This window comes from Puccinia triticina, chromosome 16A (genome assembly GCF_026914185.1).
Source record: "Puccinia triticina chromosome 16A, complete sequence".
Lineage (NCBI taxonomy): Eukaryota > Fungi > Basidiomycota > Pucciniomycetes > Pucciniales > Pucciniaceae > Puccinia > Puccinia triticina.
The window spans coordinates 999207-1017013 of NC_070573.1; the positions used below are offsets into that span (position 1 = coordinate 999207).

The window sequence follows — 17807 nt, forward strand, 5'->3', positions numbered from 1 at the left end:
CGCCCTCAGGGGAGGGGCGGGCCATGGGGCGTCACCTTGTGGCGTGGTGGGCATGTTTCCGAGGACGCCCCTAGAGGGTATGGTCATAGCGCGGCGCTGAGGCGTCTTCTGACATGCGGGGTCCATGGGGCGTCACAGAGGCCATCACTTTGACGCCCCACTTGTCCTGTGGTGTATTATGGAGTGTGCTTTGGCACACTCCTATGACGGAGTGTGCTTTGGCACACTCCTATGACGGAGTGTGCTTTGGCACACTCCTATGACGGAGTGTGCTTTGGCACACTCCTATGACGGATTGTGCTTTGGCACACTCCTATTACGGAGTGTGCTTTTGCACACTCCTATTACGGAGTGTACTTTTGCACACTCCTATTACGGAGTGTACTTTTGCACACTCCTATTACGAAGTGTGCTTTGGCACACTCCTATTACGGAGTGTGCTTTGGCACACTCCTATGACAGAGTGTGCTTTGGCACACTCCCATGACAGAGTGTGCTTTGGCACACTCCCATGACAGAGTGTGCTTTGGCACACTCCTATGACAGAGTGTGCTTTGGCACACTCCTATGACAGAGTGTGCTTTGGCACACTCCTATGACGTTTGGCACACTCCTATTATCGAGTGTGCTTTGGGATACAGGGTATCCTGGATTTCTTACTGGATATCCCACTCAGGATATCTGGTAGTGGCTGAAGTGTGAGGGTGTCTTGTTTTCTACAAGTGAAGAACTTGGCGCAAAGTTGGGGCTTGGCAGTCGGACTGCGCAAACTGCGGCACTGCTTTGCTCTCCAAACAGATAGAGTATCCGCACCCCATCCCCTTTATAAACCTGTCCCACTCCTGTGCGGCCCCAGCCAATCCCCACGAAACACCAACGAGAGCCAACCAACCAACTCACAAAACCATCAACTCATCACCCCAGCTCTTCAACATGTCCGGTGTGGTGTTCAGCCCGGTACACGCGGTGTCAAGATCAGAATACGCGGCGGCGCGCGGTTGGGCGCGCAGGGTTTCTTTTCTCCTCCATATAGTGTTGTGTCCATTTTTTTTCCCAGTTTCTTCCTTTTCTTTTGTTTCTACCACTGTCTAGTTTTGTCTTGTTTCTTATCTGCGCGTGTTGGATGGTTTAGCTGTGGGTGGGTTGGTTTTGTTTGAGTTTTGTTTTGTTTTGGTTTTTTTTCTTTTGTCTGTTTCTTTCTCTTTGTGTTTGCGGCGTGCGCGGGTGTATGATGAAGGTCCCACTGCGTGCTGCGCCCGGAGTCTAAGTTCTGGCCGAACTTAGATGATGGGACAGCATGGGAGACACTCTGAACCAGTTTTTCCATCAGAATTCAATTGATCATTGATATTCATCACTTTCCCAAGCACTCTGAGCTTTATCTGTCCCGACGATCTGGGACACTTTCTTATCACGCACGTGGCGTTCTCTGTCGATCCCCCTCACTCTGATCCCGCCTTCCGGCGCCCCTCGACGATCTCCTCTTCCCGAATCTTCCTCATCCTTCTCAGTTTCTTTCCTCTCCCCTTTCAATAAATACAACCCCGCCGACGCGCGCTCAACGCCGTCGTAAATCAAAACCCCTCATACCTCTTCGCTCTCAGATCCCCCATCCTCCTCTTCGACCAATCCCCGGAGGGCATCCCCAAACTTTTCCCCTCCAACAACTGCCGCCGCCTGGCACGGACGGAGTTCCACATTTGGTCCCCCGAGCCGGGATCGAACCAGCGACCTCAAGATTTACAGTCTCGCCGATTTTCACGGTTTCGAGACGCTTGGCGGTCTGCTCTTTTTGTTTTTTTTATTTATTCCTTTTCTTTCTTTTTTTTTTTTTTTTTTTTTTTTAGTGTGTTCAACGGCGGAGGCTCAGGAGTTAGAAGTAAGTCCTCCCAGTTTGTGCACCTCGAGGGTTCCACTACACGTTGTCAAGCATTACGTTGCCACTTTGTGAGCCATCCGTATTCGCATCGAATTTCTTTTAGATCAGTCCTTTCGTGACACGCGCGATGGCCGACATTGCGGCAGAAGCTTTGGGAGCCGTTGGTGCACGGCGCGTGAAGATAAAGCCTCAGGACAAGGGCTTGTGTTTCGACGGCACGCACGTCGAGCGTTTCTTGGCGGACTACCAGCTGTCTGCCGATTTGGATGGCGCGTCGGAGTTTGATATGGCGCAGCAAGTACGGTTTTTTGTGCGCAAATCTGAAGTCAAGGATGTACTGGAGACTCTCAATGGCTATGATCCTCCGAATTGGAAATCTCTCAAGGCGGCCATGGTTGCGTATTGGGGGCAGGTTGATACGGCGCGCTTTACTCTTCCGGACTTGGAGGCGCTGGTGCAGTCGTGGATCTCGAAAGGAGGAGTCACGTCTGTCGTGGATTATCAGGATTTCCGTCGTGTTTGGGAGCCAATTCAGTCGTACCTCCTCCGCAAGGCTCACATCGACTCAGTGGAGGAAGTGCGAACTCTTTACTATAGATCTCTATCGCCTGGGGTCCAGGAGCGTGTCAGGGACCATCTGATCAAGGCCAAGACAATGATCACCACCTTGGATAATCGATTTAAACTCCCGACTTTTGAGATTCTGAAGACCGCGGTCGCTGAGGTCATGAAGGGCCAAACAGCCTTGACTTTTGAGGATCCGAGGTCGTCGTCGCCAGTTTCGGGGGCTCCTTTTCAGCAGTCAAACGATATCATGCAGAAAATTGAGCAGGATCGCCGACCTAAAGCCCCCGCAACATCTGAAAACCCTCCTGTCACCGTTGATGATATCTCTAAGATGCTTCAGTCCTTCGAGCAACGGATCAAGAAGAAGTTTTCGAGCGCCGCGGTTCCTTCTGGAGGCGCGTCTTCATTGAAGGAGCGCGGTCCTATGGTTTGTTACTATTGCCACCGTGAAGGCCATGGGACTGGACGTTGTTTTGAGTTAAAAAAAGATAAGGAAGCAAATCTCGTGGAACAAAAGGGCAATAACTTTTTCTTGCCCAACGGGGCGCTGATTCCTTTTGATTCCTCAAGGCCGATTCGACATGTGGTCGCCTCTTTTCCCTCCCAACCATCGGCAAGTGTAGCTGCTCAGGAATTTCGAGCAGCGTGTGGTTCTTTGAATCCTTGGTATCCCCCGGCGGTTTCTTCTCAGACCTTTTCTGGAACGTACGAGGCCGATCCTGCGCGACGCAAGCATGAAGCGCCCAGACCCTACAAGGCTCCGACGGTTCCTCCTTCGGCGGCTCGGCGTCCTGCCAAGAAGGCTACGGCACCCGATGCTGGCCCAGACGCGGAGGGATCGGATATGGAGGAGGAGCTTTTTGAGCGCACTCCGGCTGCTCCACTGGCAGATTTGGTTCCTATGGAGGATGTCCCTGCAGAATCGCCAGCCAAGCCTCCAACCATATCGCCGAAGGTCCGTTTTGAGCGCGGAGTTACCAAGGACCATCCAAACGCGGTTGAAGGAATGCTCAAGAAGGTCTTTGATTTGTTGGTGCCTAACGTTACGGTTTCGGAGCTCCTTGCTGTCGCCCCTTCCGTCGCGGAAGGAATGAAGAAATGGGTTTCTCGTCGGCGTGTCGAGATCGGGTCGGAGGAGTTGAAGGTGTCATCCGGGACATTGGCGGAGGGTTTGGAGACCGCCGGCAATGGTTTCGAGCCGCGACTGTATTCGTGTCCGTTGGGTTATTTGGCATGTCTGGCTGGCGATGAGGAGAGTAACGTCTCTCCTTTAGTGGATTCTGGATCTCAGCTAAATTTGATCTCTGATGCCATGGCTAACAAACTCAATATTAGCCCGCGAGTTAACTTCACCTCGGCGGTCTACGGGATTGGCAACCAGGCTTGCGAGCTGGTCGGAATAGCAGAGGACGTACATCTTCGAATTGGGAAGTCAGTCTCAGGACCGTGCCATTTTTGGATAACCCGGATGGAAGGGCCAATGATTCTGGGACGGCCCTTCCTCATGGACTTCGACGCTACTCTCAGTTTTTTGGCAGACCACGGCGAGCGCATTTTGCTTCCGGATTCAACGGGAAGACGGATCGAGCTGTCTCTTTGTTCGACTAGTGTTGGGCGCTGGGAGCGCGATTTCCCAGGCCAAGGCAAGAAGGCGATCCTTACTCGGAAGGGAAAGGCTCGCGATGACCCAATCAAGGGTCATCATTTTTTATGAGTCAAGTTGATTCAGAAAGCGGCCGAGTTAATGTAGAACCTCGCCCTCGCGCCGCTGAATCAACTCATTTTCAAGAGGTTCACTGGCCCTACTCTCCTTCTTATTGTCATCAGGTTTCAGAAAATATCAACTCACAAAAACACTTAAATAAGCATCAAAAACCCAAAAACATTTCGGTTTCCTTCGGCTCTGGTGTTTCTTCGACTCTTCCTTCTTCTTTTGTTCTTGACTACGCCTCTGGATCAAGGCAGACTTCCGGCGAGAACAGTATTTTGGCGCGGGGTAAATGGGAGGAATCAGGGTATCTGCGGAGGCCGGGAGGATTAAAAGTAAGTTCCTCCCAATTGTGCACCTCCGGGCACGATGCCGCTTCTTCGTCAAAAACTCTACCGTGCGCCACAGTCGTGAGCCCCACCCAAAATTCTTTCCATTCCTATACGCCAGGTGGTCTTTCAACCTTTCCGGCACGTCTCCGAAAGGAGAATAATCTACTAGTTCAAACCCGCCTCCGCAATGAGGGAAAACTAGACTCTTCTATACTGGATTCTCTCCGTGATGAGGGTAAACTACATCTCCTGGATTTTGAGGGCGAGGCGAGTGAGGAGGAAAGGTTTGCTCCGCGGAGGCCGGGAGGATTAGAAGTAAGTACCTCCCGATTGTGCACCTCCGGGCTCTACTACGCGTCGTCGTTAGCATTACATGCCACTTCTGTGAGCCGCCCCCTTGGTTCTGGTTTCCTCACATCCTTAGGCTTTGGCAAGGCGGATTTGGAGCGTTGGCTTCGCAACGAGGGGAAGCGTTTGTTATGGGAGATAGCGGGTGATGGAGGTGTGGTGGGATTTGGTCCACCGTGGAGGCAGTTTGGTGTAGAAGTAAGTTCCACCCAATTGTGCACCTCCGGGCAAGATGCCGCTCCGCCTTCAAAAACTCTACTTCGTGCCACATTCGTGAGCAAAGCGCCGGCTGCTTCTTTCACCTTCGCAGAAAAGGCCCCTTTCGAGAGTCCTGCGGAGCATCGAACGTGGCGGATGTTGAATTCGGGGCTCTGCTTTAGATCTCAGTGCGCGCTGGCGGAATCTTGGCGCCAGGGAGGTTATCTGACTTTGGCGGCCAAGTACAAACCGGTGTCTAAGAAGATTAAGCCGATTAACTCTCCAATGCCGCAAGGATTAAATCCCCCGCTTCGTCGACCACCCCTTTCACGTGACCCTTACCAGGGTTTGTCTCGAGCACTAGCGGGCCCTTTTGTTCCCAGAGGACGTGTGACAGAGGAGAGGCTAGCTGTTGTTAATTTCGGACCGGACGGCTGGTTGTGGCCGGATGAACTCGATTTGATCAAGAACGTGCTGGCGGAGCGCAACAAGTCCATTGCCTTTACGGAAGCGGAGCGGGGGTTGCTCAAAGAATCTTACGGCCTTCCCTATATCATCCCAGTAGTTGAGCACGAGCCCTGGCAGAAGAAAAGGATTCCTATTCCTGCGGCTAAACTCGATGAGTTCATTCGGCTCATACGGGAGCGTGTGAAAAATGGTCTGTACGAGCAGTCGACGTCTACTTACTCTAGCCCCGTCTTTTGCGTGCTTAAGAGCAACGGTAAATTGCGTGTTGTTCACGACCTCCAGCCCTTGAATAAAGTGACTATCAAAGACTCAGGAGTACCTCCCGCCACTGAGGAATTCGTGGAATCTTTCGCCGGTCGAGCATGCTACGGGTTGGGCAATATTATGGGCGGCTACGACGAGCGTGCCTTGGATCCCATCTCCCTCCCTCTTACGACTTTTGATACTCCTCTCGGCCGGTTTCAGCTCACGCGTCTACCTCAGGGCGCTACTAATTCCGTCGCAGTGTATCAGGCGCAAATGGTCTGGATACTGCAGGATGAAATCCCCGATCACGCAGGGATTTTTATTGATGATGGGGGTATTAAGGGCCCGGCTTCTGACTATGATAACGAGACGCTTCCCTGGCACCGCGGGATTCGACGGTTCATTTGGGAATACGCGACCACGCTGGAAAGAATCCTTTTTTGGATCAAGGAGAGCGGGCTCACGGTGTCAGCGTCTAAACTTGCTGCCTGCGTACCCGCGCTTGAAATCGTCGGTCACGTTGTGTGCAAAGAGGGACGCAAGATGGCCGCCACAAAGGTCAACAAAATTCTCTCGTGGCCGACCCCCGTCAACGCTACTGAAGTGAGAGGTTTTCTAGGAGTCGTGGTATACGTTTGGGTCTTTATTCCCTCGTTGTCCGAAATCTGTTTACCTTTGCGCCGTTTGACAAGGAAGGACACAGACTGGATCTGGTCGGCCGAGTGTGAAGCGGCATTTCAGAAACTTAAGACTATTGTGGGTAAAGACATCGTACTGGTAAAGATTGACTATGGACCCGCGGCCGGAAAACTCAAGCTAGCCGTGGACTCCAGCTTTCATGCTGCGGGCGCAGTACTCACTCAGGAAGACGCGAATGGCCTCGATCGACCAGCTTTGTACGAATCCCTCTTATTCTCCGATGTTGAGTCACGATACTCGCAACCCAAGCTTGAGTTATGCGGCGTGGCAAGAATTTTAAAGAAGCTTCAAGTGGTCCTTTGGGGGCAGCACTTTCAGCTGCTCGTGGATGCACAGTCGCTAATCCAGATGATTAATGCCCCCAGCCTTCCGAATGCCCCGATGACTCGATGGGTTTCGTTTATCCAGCTGTTTTCATTTGATATCGTGCACAGACCCGGCAAGACGTTCACAATGCCGGACGGACTGTCTCGGCGCCCTATGGAGGACGGCGAAGAAGTACCTGAGTCAGATTTCGATGAGGAGGAGGCTCTCATCCACCCTCGACGCGTAAGCGCTGCAAGCGCCCAGGACGTCTACTCGGGCTATCAGGAGGGTTTTTGGCGTACACTGGAAAGTTTCTTAGCTACCCTGCAGAAGCCTAGCGCGATGAATGCTAAAGAATTTCGTGCCTTAAAGCGTAAATCATCCGAGTTCTTCCTACAAGCGGGAAGGTTGATGAAGCGAGCCTCTCCGTTGCCCAAAATAGTTGTCACCATCCCATCAAGACAGGACGCGATTCTGACTAAGCTCCATGAAGATTTAGGCCATCGGGGCGTGGTCGAAACTTATCGACGAGTCTCTGAACGATTCTGGTGGCCAGCGTTGAAGCAAACAGTGACGAAGTGGTGTCAAAGCTGCGATGCGTGCCAAAAGAAGGATCTTCGGCGGCCGCAGGAGGTACATTACCCCACTGGCGAATCCACTGTTTTCGGCCGCGTCTCGATGGACGCGGTGCACCTGAAGGCCAGCGGCGCGAAGTACCTCATCATCGCAAGGGACGATTTTTCGGGCTGGGTCGAAGCGAAGATCCTTAACAATTTAACGTCTGAGGCGGTTGCCGCTTTCCTACACGAACATTGGACCATGCGTTATGGCTTAGCGCAATCCTATTCCACTGACGGAGGCTCCGAGTTTGGTGGAGCCCTGGCTGACATGTTACGCAAACTACCTGGGCAACATCGAGTTTCTACCCCTTACTACCCGGAGGGTCAGGGAATGGTCGAGCATGGCCATGGACCTCTTAAGGCCGCGCTAGTGAAACTTGCTGGCGAGAGCGGCAAGAACTGTAGACGATTCCTACCGCTGGTTTTGTTCGCGGACCAAATTTCAACTAAGCGAAGCACTGGCTACTCTCCGTATGAACTGGTCTTTGGTCAGCGTGCGGTCCTTCCGCTAGACTTGGAAATTGAATCCTACTTAGGGGTGGACTGGGAAAGTGTACAGGACACCACCGATCTACTAGTGGCGCGTTCTAGGCAATTGGAGCGCAGCGAAGAGACCCGTGAGAAGGCGTATCAACAAATGATGGAGTCAAGAGGCGAAGCTGTTCGGTACTGGGAGGAGAAGCACGCAGGCCAAAGGCGAGCTCCTCTGAAGACTGGCGATTTGGTTTTGGCATACAACCGTTCCCTCGAGATCCAGTGGGGTCAGCTCTTCGCGCACAGATGGAACGGTCTGTATCGCGTCGTGAAACAAGTACGAGGCGGGTCCTACGTGTTGGCTGAGTTGGATGGCGTCGAACTCAAGCGGCGCTTCGCCGGGGACCAGGTGAAGAAATATTATGGTCGCGGAGGCATTGGGGAACAAAAGTAAGTTCCACCCAATAATGCACCTCCGGGCGTGATGCTCTTAGTATTTTCGAAACTCTACTTTATGCCACGCTCGTGAGCAACGTGGCGGCCCCTCTTTTTTCCCTTTTGTCGGCATCTGTTAGGTTCTTCCCCCTTTCCCCGGTTTTCTTTTTTCATGGCGCGCGGCGAGGAAGACGAACAGTCTAGGGACAGACTGTAAGCGTGGTGGAGATGTGGTGTTCAGCCCGGTACACGCGGTGTCAAGATCAGAATACGCGGCGGTGCGCGGTTGGGTGCGCAGGGTTTCTTTTCTCCTCCATATAGTGTTGTGTCCATTTTTTTTCCCAGTTTCTTCCTTTTCTTTTGTTTCTACCACTGTCTAGTTTTGTCTTGTTTCTTATCTGCGCGTGTTGGATGGTTTAGCTGTGGGTGGGTTGGTTTTGTTTGAGTTTTGTTTTGTTTTGGTTTTTTTTCTTTTGTCTGTTTCTTTCTCTTTGTGTTTGCGGCGTGCGCGGGTGTATGATGAAGGTCCCACTGCGTGCTGCGCCCGGAGTCTAAGTTCTGGCCGAACTTAGATGATGGGACAGCATGGGAGACACTCTGAACCAGTTTTTCCATCAGAATTCAATTGATCATTGATATTCATCACTTTCCCAAGCACTCTGAGCTTTATCTGTCCCGACGATCTGGGACACTTTCTTATCACGCACGTGGCGTTCTCTGTTGATCCCCCTCACTCTGATCCCGCCTTCCGGCGCCCCTCGACGATCTCCTCTTCCCGAATCTTCCTCATCCTTCTCAGTTTCTTTCCTCTCCCCTTTCAATAAATACAACCCCGCCGACGCGCGCTCAACGCCGTCGTAAATCAAAACCCCTCATACCTCTTCACTCTCAGATCCCCCATCCTCCTCTTCGACCAATCCCCGGAGGGCATCCCCAAACTTTTCCCCTCCAACAACTGCTGCCGCCTGGCACGGACGGAGTTCCACACTGGAAGAGGTAAAAGCGGAGGGAAGGGTCTCGGCAAAGGAGGTGCCAAACGTCAGTATCCTTTCCTTGCATTCATGACTATCCAGCTTCTGATATGTATCTCTTTCCTGCGCGACATTGACACATCATCTCCTCCAGGTCATCGTAAGATCTTGCGAGACAACATCCAAGGTATCACAAAACCCGCCATTCGTCGACTTGCCCGTCAAGGAGGCGTCAAACGTATCTCTGGCTTGATTTACAAAGAAACTCGGGGAGTTCTCAAGGTGAGAGAGTGGCTCAGTTTGGTCCCTCATCTTACCCTTGGTCTTGACATCCATCATTTCTTTCCTCATTCACAAATCCAAAACCATAGATCTTCCTCGAGAACGTAATTCAAGATTTGGTCACCTACACCGAGCATGCCAAGCGCAAGACCGTCACCTCCTTGGATGTCCTCTACGCCCTCAAGCGCCAAGGGCGTACCCTCTATGGCTTCGGAGCTTGAAGAGCCCCCCCTGTCCACACAAGACCTGCGCCTCGCTTCAAGCTAGTTGTGATTGACCTACTTGTCGAGTTTCTCCTTATTGCTTGATTCTGTTTTAGTTTGTTGTGGTTTATTACATATTCCCTTGATATCGACATCATGATTGAATGATGACTTCTTATTCCGGATTGGCCTCCCCAACTTCTTCTCCTACTACCCTAGCTGTGACCGTTCATCTCACTCACTCTCTTCGCAGTCTCTCCACGGCTCACCGCCGCAAGCTATTTTCAGATTTTCGATTTCACTTTGTCACGAACAACAACCAATAATTGATCAAACATACAAACAACCGATAATTGATCAAACATAGCAGAACTCATTTCTCTTATCGCATTTCATCCCAGCAATCACACTTCATCAATAGCACCGAGGACATTCATCACCAGCGAGGGCAGAACTCAGACAAAGGGGGACTTAAACTTGGACAAAGACTCGGACAAATCATACTAGAAGTATTCTAACATCGAACAAGAAGATAGAAGGCCATGGTAGAAGAGATGGTTAAAAGAGCGAATAAGAGGCTTAACAAAGCACCAGATAATCAGACCGCGATCCAAGTCCAAGGCCTGAATGCGCTAGACGCGGAAGATCATGCAGTAGTCGAAGGACCTGCGATCCAGGAGAACTTAAGTAGTTAGTTCTCCTATTTGATTAAGCAACCAAAGTAGCTGGTTAGCTGATAACTTGCTTCATTTAAAACCTTCATCAAGGTCGAGTTGGCATTAGCGATAAAAATAAAGAGACAACTCACGATTCGGATAGTGAGGATAGTTTCAAAGGTTAGCATATGCCTCAAAGTTGCTGAGAGCAGAATTGAATCGGATTATTCACTCTTAATTTGCTCAATGATGATGTCAAATCCAGAGATACCGAATTCTTTGAAGGATGCGCAAGAAGACGTAGCAGCTAAATATAAGGCTATCTTGTCGAACGTGCCGGTCATAATCGAACCAGGTCAAGTCAACGTTACCAAAGCATCTGGCAAAGCCAACAACCCACCGACCGTAACCAATGACCCACCACCACCTATGATGGTAGCCCCAGTGGTTAAGACCCTTTGACAAGAAGTCTGGAATAAAGCGACTGAAGCCTTTGAAAAAGGAGATAAGAACGGGGCAGACTTCTTTCTTAAAATTTACGGTCAGATGGGCTCTACGTTGAACGCTCCAGATAAGCCAGACATTCTCAGAGCTAGTTCAAGCGATGCGGTTAATCCAGCTTTGAACATAGCAAAACAATCCACCGATAAGACGTCAATAGTTTTCATTAAAGGCTCCTTTCCTAAACACTTTGATGTCGGATTTACCCCATATTTTGACCGTAACATACGAGAATTCAGAGGTCCGATTCCCTTAACTATTTTTGACAAGAACTGGCAACGGGATGCCATTCAATGGTATACGAATAGGAGATCGAAAGGGGATGAAAAAGATGGAAACTACATCGGATACGAATACCCTAACGAGTGGTCTCAGTCATTTAGCAAATGGACGACGAATCATCGGAACTTCTACATTACCTTCAGAGACTTGTACGGTTATCCTGAATTCGCAGAGTGGATTTTGCTACACAAGGAGAACGTGGACAAAATTGTTGGCGAAGAAGGCTTCATGACAGCATTCAGATACAATATGATAGTGAGGCAGAATGCTTTCTCATATCAGGTGGCGACGGAGTCGGGGGCGATTTCAGCGGTTGATATTTCTATGTATTGCGATGACGTGAAGAGGGAGGCTTGGAGAATAACTCTAACGTTAGGCGAGAACAATGAGACGGATAATCCTTATGCGATTGGGGGTGAGAAGTACGGATACAATCCAAACACCGGTAAACCACGCGTCAAGATTCAAAAAGTAAATGAGGATCAATGGAAGCACGATTCGGGCTCGAATCGCGGAAAAGGTGGCTATTGTGGGAGAGGATCAGGACGATGGTCTCAAGAACGACGTAACTCAGATTATGGGGGTTATAACGATTTTCAACAATCAGAAGACGGCTACAATAAAAGGCCAAGAGATCATGGATACGGAGATTATGATTATCACAGGAGCAACGACTCCGGATTCAATCATCACGGAGGCTATTCTCGTGAGCGTGGCGGCTACGGGAGAGATCAAGGTCCTTCTAGGTCGTTCAAAAAGAAAGATCATTTGTCCTCGGCCAAGGAGAAAGAATCTTAGTGGGCTTAGTTTTGCTTATTCTTCATTTCATCGCTGTAATCATATTACAATTGTATGAATGACAAATCTTGTGATATTGCACAAGGTGCTGTCTGTGATTTAGTATGTATGGCATCATATAAATCCTGACTTCTATTTTCTTTGTCACACCTATCCTTTTACTTCGCTTACATTTGTAATAGCTGGTCGAAAGGTACATCTTTGGTCAAGGAATTACCGCAATTTAACCTTGACAGTGATGTCACGAGTCTAGTTGATTTGTCTGTCTTACCGACTTCCATTCGGTGTGAGATGAATTTATTGGTGTGGGAGGAGGCACTAGCGAAAAGCAACTTACTGCCGGAATACAAAGACGTGCTACTAGGATTCAGGGGCGGCTTTGATCAAGGTATTCCAGATCACAATTTGGGAAACTTGGATTGCTTTACCCCAGATAACCACGCATCCTCCGGGAAAGCGAGGCCGAAAATTGAAGAGTCTATAAAGAAAGAGCTGAAAGCCATGAGGATTTTTGGGCCTTTCTCACAAGATCAAATGATAGCGCATTTTGGGTTCTTCCAATCGAATCCTTTGGGTGCGGTGGTAAACAACGACGGTGCAATTCGACCGATAAACAATTTATCATTTCCAAAAAATGATCCTGTGGTACCATCGGTGAACTCATTTGTAGATAAGTCGAATTTTGAAACAACATGGGATGATTTCAATCGTGTTTCAAAGTTCTTTGCAGAGGATGCTCGACCCCTTGAGCTAGCCCTATTTGATTGGGAGAAAGCTTACAGGCAAATTCCCACGAAGATGTCCCAATGGAAATACTTGACGGTGAAGGAATTCAATGGAAATTTTCTAGTAGACACGAGGATCACTTTTGGGGGCGTAGCCGGATGCGGATTGTTTGGAAGGCCGGCAGATGTGTGGAAGCTTATCATGAAGAATCATTTCGATCTGGTCACAATATTCAGATGGGTGGACGATAACTTATTTGTCAGGGTTGAAGGGGCGCCGGTGGATATGGAAGAGATAGTAATGAAATCTACAGAAATGGGTGTATTAACAAACAAGACAAAGTATTCACCTTTCAGCGCCGAGCAAAAATTCATAGGATTTGTATGGAACGGAGTAGACAAGACAGTACGCCTGCCAGATGGGAAAATTGAAAAACGGTTAAGCCAGATTTTGCCGTATCTAATAAAGGGTTCCCGTTTCGACTATGAAGACGTGGAAGTTCTAGTAGGACGCCTCAATCATGTATCCTATATTCTACCGCACTTACAATGTCACCTGAATTCCTTGTACCGATGGCTAATGTCCTGGCAATATCGAAAGGCTCTGCGCGATACGCCGGCAGACGTCATTGCTGATTTAGGGGTGTGGAAGACGACCCTGGACAACTTTGAACACACTCGAATAATCAACTACAGACCACCGATTGACATCGGGTGGGTGGGTGATGCATTGACATCTTTTGGGATAGGTGTCTTGATTGGGAAGTACTGGGCGCAATTCAAGCTCCACAACCCTGGAAGTAAATCAACACAAATATCTTACCTGGAGACGGTTGCAGTGCGACTTGGCCTTCTGATGGCTCTGAAACTCAGAAACCAAAGGGGCAAATCTCTGGTCGTTTGGACCGACAATACGACTACAGAGAACGGGATTAATAACAAGAAGACTAGAGACATCGACGCGAACGGCGAATGGATATTGATCCAGAAGATGTTGATTAAAGAAGGGGTGGAGTTGATTGCTAAAAGAGTGACCTCCAAAGATAATACAGCAGACGCCTTATCGAGGGGCATCCGCTCCGGCCAAGATGTGAAACATCAGTTGATCATTGAACTTCCGGAAGATTTAAGGAGTTTTTTGTTGCAAGTGGTCTTTGTAATTTGACGGCCGTAGTTGAACCATTGCCCTTATTCCATGTTTCACTGGTCACGCCGGGGAGACCTTCACGGTCTTGTCTTTTGATGACACGTGGCTGGGGGGCCATTTGGCGTGGTTAAAACTCAGCAGCTGTAACTTTCTTGGCTCACGGGCACGTGATTGAACGCTACCACTCTTTGCCTGGCAATAACAAAATCAGCGACATGCATACGCCGGGCACAGGCTTGGCAGTCGGGTGGCCTCGTTGTGAATTTTGCTACTAGAGTTACTTTGGTTAATTGGCAGCCATCCTGCGGCGGTTTTTATGTCAGAGATTCTATCCGGAAAGACTCGCTGAGCCTTTGTCAGCCTTGCAGGTTTTAAAAATCAATGTAATCTAACTGGCAATGAGGTATACTTCTTGCGGTGTTCGGGCGGAAAGTATAGGTCGAAGTGTGGGGGTTCGTGTAGGCTCAGGCTTCTCCCCGAGTTGAGGGTGTAACCCAAACCCCTTCTCCACACCTGCCACGGCAGCCTCTCCTATGCTTTCCTCTCTGCTTCAGGAGGAGAGTCTTTGATCCACTGGCGCTCGCCGAGAGGCTCCTCCCTACTGGGTTGTATGGTTGCGAATGCAAGTAATTTTGAGGTACCGTCCTCGTTTAGTACGTAGTATGTGGTTGCGTAAGATAGACTGGCTTTATGAAGCCTAGTAGTACTAGGATAAGGGACGATGAGGGGTGAGGAGCTGTGAGGGGCAAGGGCAGCCGTGCTTTGTCCATTTATGTAATATTTAAGTGCTGGTAGTGGTGGTTGGGTATCCATGCAGGGTTACAGTGACAAGGCAGAGCAAGCCGTGTTGTAGGGCTGAGCCAGCCCAAATTCAATCAAACTGCTTACGAAGGTACCAGCTTTTCACGTCTCTTGGTCTTTGTTGTTATTGAATCCTTGTGTATTGAAAGGCCAACGGGCAACAAGGGATGTTGACCAGTCCCTCCAGCACTGGTGAGCGCTGAAGGCAAGCAGGTTTGATATTTGTGGTATATCTTCTCTGCACGCTGTGGTATACAAAATGGGAAAAATCAAAAGTTTTCTCTCACTAGTATATTTCACCCATAGAAGGCCTCAAGATACAACCAAACAGGCCCCTTAATCAGATTCTACAGCCAAATTAACCCCTAGTCACCGCTGAAAGCGTAACTGGAGCTCCACTGCACTGGAAGTTAGACCCTCCGGAACACCTGTAGCACCCTGTCATTCCCCAATATACACATACATTTCCCTACTCCATGGTATCTCCACTGCATATATTAGTTTGCCTTTGTTTGCTATCTGCATTACATCATTCCGCACTGCCCCTGTAGTCTGTGCCATTGTTCTCCACAGTCTAGAACTTTCACCTCCACTTTTGTTTGGTTTTGTTGCATCACATGCCATTGTTCCCTGCATCATGCATGCACTCCTTGCATAAATTGTACACAGCCCAAGCCAGCAAAAATCCCTCACTGGGGCTGCCCTGGAGCTAAAATCCCTCACATTTGTCTATATAAGGAGCTCTCTCCCCCCCCCAATTTGGTTCCTCAGTTTATTACTGATCAGTGATTCACTCACCACCTTGTACTCTCAACACTTACAACTTACAACTATACTCATAACAACCCTTATATATCAATAACAACTCTTTATACGGTGTCTCGAACAAACTCATCTTGAGCATCCACTCCTATCACCTAATTAAAACTTACCAAGCTGAGCTTGGTGAGTCTTGTAGCTGGTAGTATAGAAGGGCAGAGCTTGCAACTCCTTCATCCCCTTCTCCATTCAGCAAAAGGGTTTCAAAACCACTTTCGAGTCTTACAACGCAACAACCTGTAGATAGGGAAGAACAAGGACGGATACAACATACGTTTTTTTTTGCGATTGCGGAGGCTAGATACATATATTTCCCGAAACAAGCCATCCCAACATGAACATCATTCCAAGTTTTTTTTTGTATTTAGGTAGATTTTTTGTGGATGTCACGACTTTCCATACTATACTTCTGTTGATCGATATTCGGTGATTCCACTGTCTTTTCCAACCTTGAGACGTAAACATTTGGGAACGTTTCTCGAGAAAACATTCAACTTTGGCTTCAACCAGCCGGTGATTCGGTCTCACCACAAAAATGCAAATGAATTCAAGTGATATACAGTTGAACTGTCGAGCATGTGCTACGGTGAGTTTCGATGATTTACACGAATGGTATTCAGACGGTGGCTCATTCATTTCAGTCCTTGAACACAATTCGGCCTATCATCATATGTCTCGCCCGCCGAGAGGCAGGGGGGAAAAGCGGAGATCTAGACTAATCTAGACCTAGACCTTCCTTTAGAGCATTCGCATTCGTCGGGTTAAGTCGACGATTTTGGGCAACTTAACCCGAGCGGCAATCGCATCGGTCCGGGTTAACCCCGGGTCAACAAGCCTCAGGTTTGATTTCAGGCTAAGGTCAGCTAAATTTAGCGAGCCTTAACCTGAAATCTAGCCTCAGGCTAGGGCGGTCTGCGACTCATTTCAGCGCACTTTAGCCTGAAACTGACCGAACGAATGCGTTTGCCCACTTGAAGGCAACCTCGTCAGCTAACCTGCCCACAAACCCGGGCTTATTTAACCCGAAAACTTAGCAAACGAATGCGAATGCTCGAGGCTAGTACTATCACGGGTCTGTCCCTCCAAGGCTTTGCCGCTTTCGCCGAGAGGCCTTGATGATCTCGGTACAGCTTGATATATGTAAGGTCCTCTTCCGGTGGTGCAATATGATTGGTGTACAGATGCTAGCAAGTCACAATTCATTCCTTTAGGTGGCGTGCAATTCATTTTCGGGGATGGCTTTCAGGGTGATTCACAATTGATTGGATTCTCCGATCTCTGGCTGGTTTGTACCCTCCGATTGGCGGAGTACAGAGCATTTGAAGATAGATATAAGAACCCCAGCTGAATCCACCTCTCCACTTTTCCTCCAGGCCAATCCACCCAAGACATCTATCTATCACCGTCAACCACCTAACTATTAGAGCCTTTTTACTCAGTCCCATCGACCCTTGGATTATTATTACCTAAAAGAGTTCTTGCCCTTACAACAATATGCAATTCTGCCTGTTCTTATCCGCGCTGCTCCTCTTGCAGGGAATCATTGGCGCTCCGGGTCCGATGAAACCGGCTCATCGTGGTACGCCAAAGATACTCGAAGACGACACTGGAGACTTCAATTGGCAAGGAGGTTGTAACGACCCAATGAGTTGCTTTTAAGGCTCTATTGCACTGGCGCAAGGTGGATGGTAGGTACTTTTAGCATAAGGCTGCTTCTGTGATTCTGCTTTGATTCCAAACTGAATCTTCACTTGTCTCCAAGGATCTATTTGGACCGAGTTGTTTCATCCAATATACCTGCTGCTTGGATCTGGCGGACTTCAACATATCTCTTGAATCCGACTTCGCCGACAACAAAAAATGGAACGACATGAAAGAAGAAGAAAAAATACCATATGCTACACTATTTATCACCACTCATTATGTTTTTGGATGTTTTTTTTTTTTCTTTGTTTTTTGGTCTCTGTTCGATGATCATCCTCTTCTCCTTCTTGCCACTTTTTCCATTCCTAAAAGGTCTGCATTTTTCCCAAAGGAAAGAGAAAATCCTCTCTCACTTATTTCTATCGACAAGAACAATGGACCTTGAAACACGGCAGCAGTTTTTTTACTTACTATTCGAACAGAATCTGGTGCACATTATTTTCGTATAGTTATGTCAATTTATCTCTTTAGCAATATCACTTCCAGCGTTTTGCGGGAATATAACAATCGAGAGTGCCACAAGGTCAACATCGCGCCCACTTCCAGAGTGGCAGCATCAATCTGCATAAAAATTGCTTGGCACCCTCGTCGCCCAATTCTTGCAGTTTTCTTGGGAAAAACAAACACCGACAGACACT

General features: G+C 48.9%; 1 protein-coding gene across 1 annotated transcript; it reads left to right on the forward strand.

Annotated features, from left to right (window-relative positions):
* Positions 1-9341: 9341 nt before the first annotated feature.
* Positions 9342-9754, forward strand: PtA15_16A116 (uncharacterized protein; the record flags this gene model as incomplete). The annotated part of the gene is made up of 2 exons (XM_053163774.1): positions 9342-9533; positions 9623-9754. 2 exons carry the CDS (start codon positions 9342-9344, stop codon positions 9752-9754), a joined length of 324 nt encoding a protein of 107 aa, XP_053027765.1.
* Between the last annotated feature and the right edge of the window lie 8053 nt (positions 9755-17807).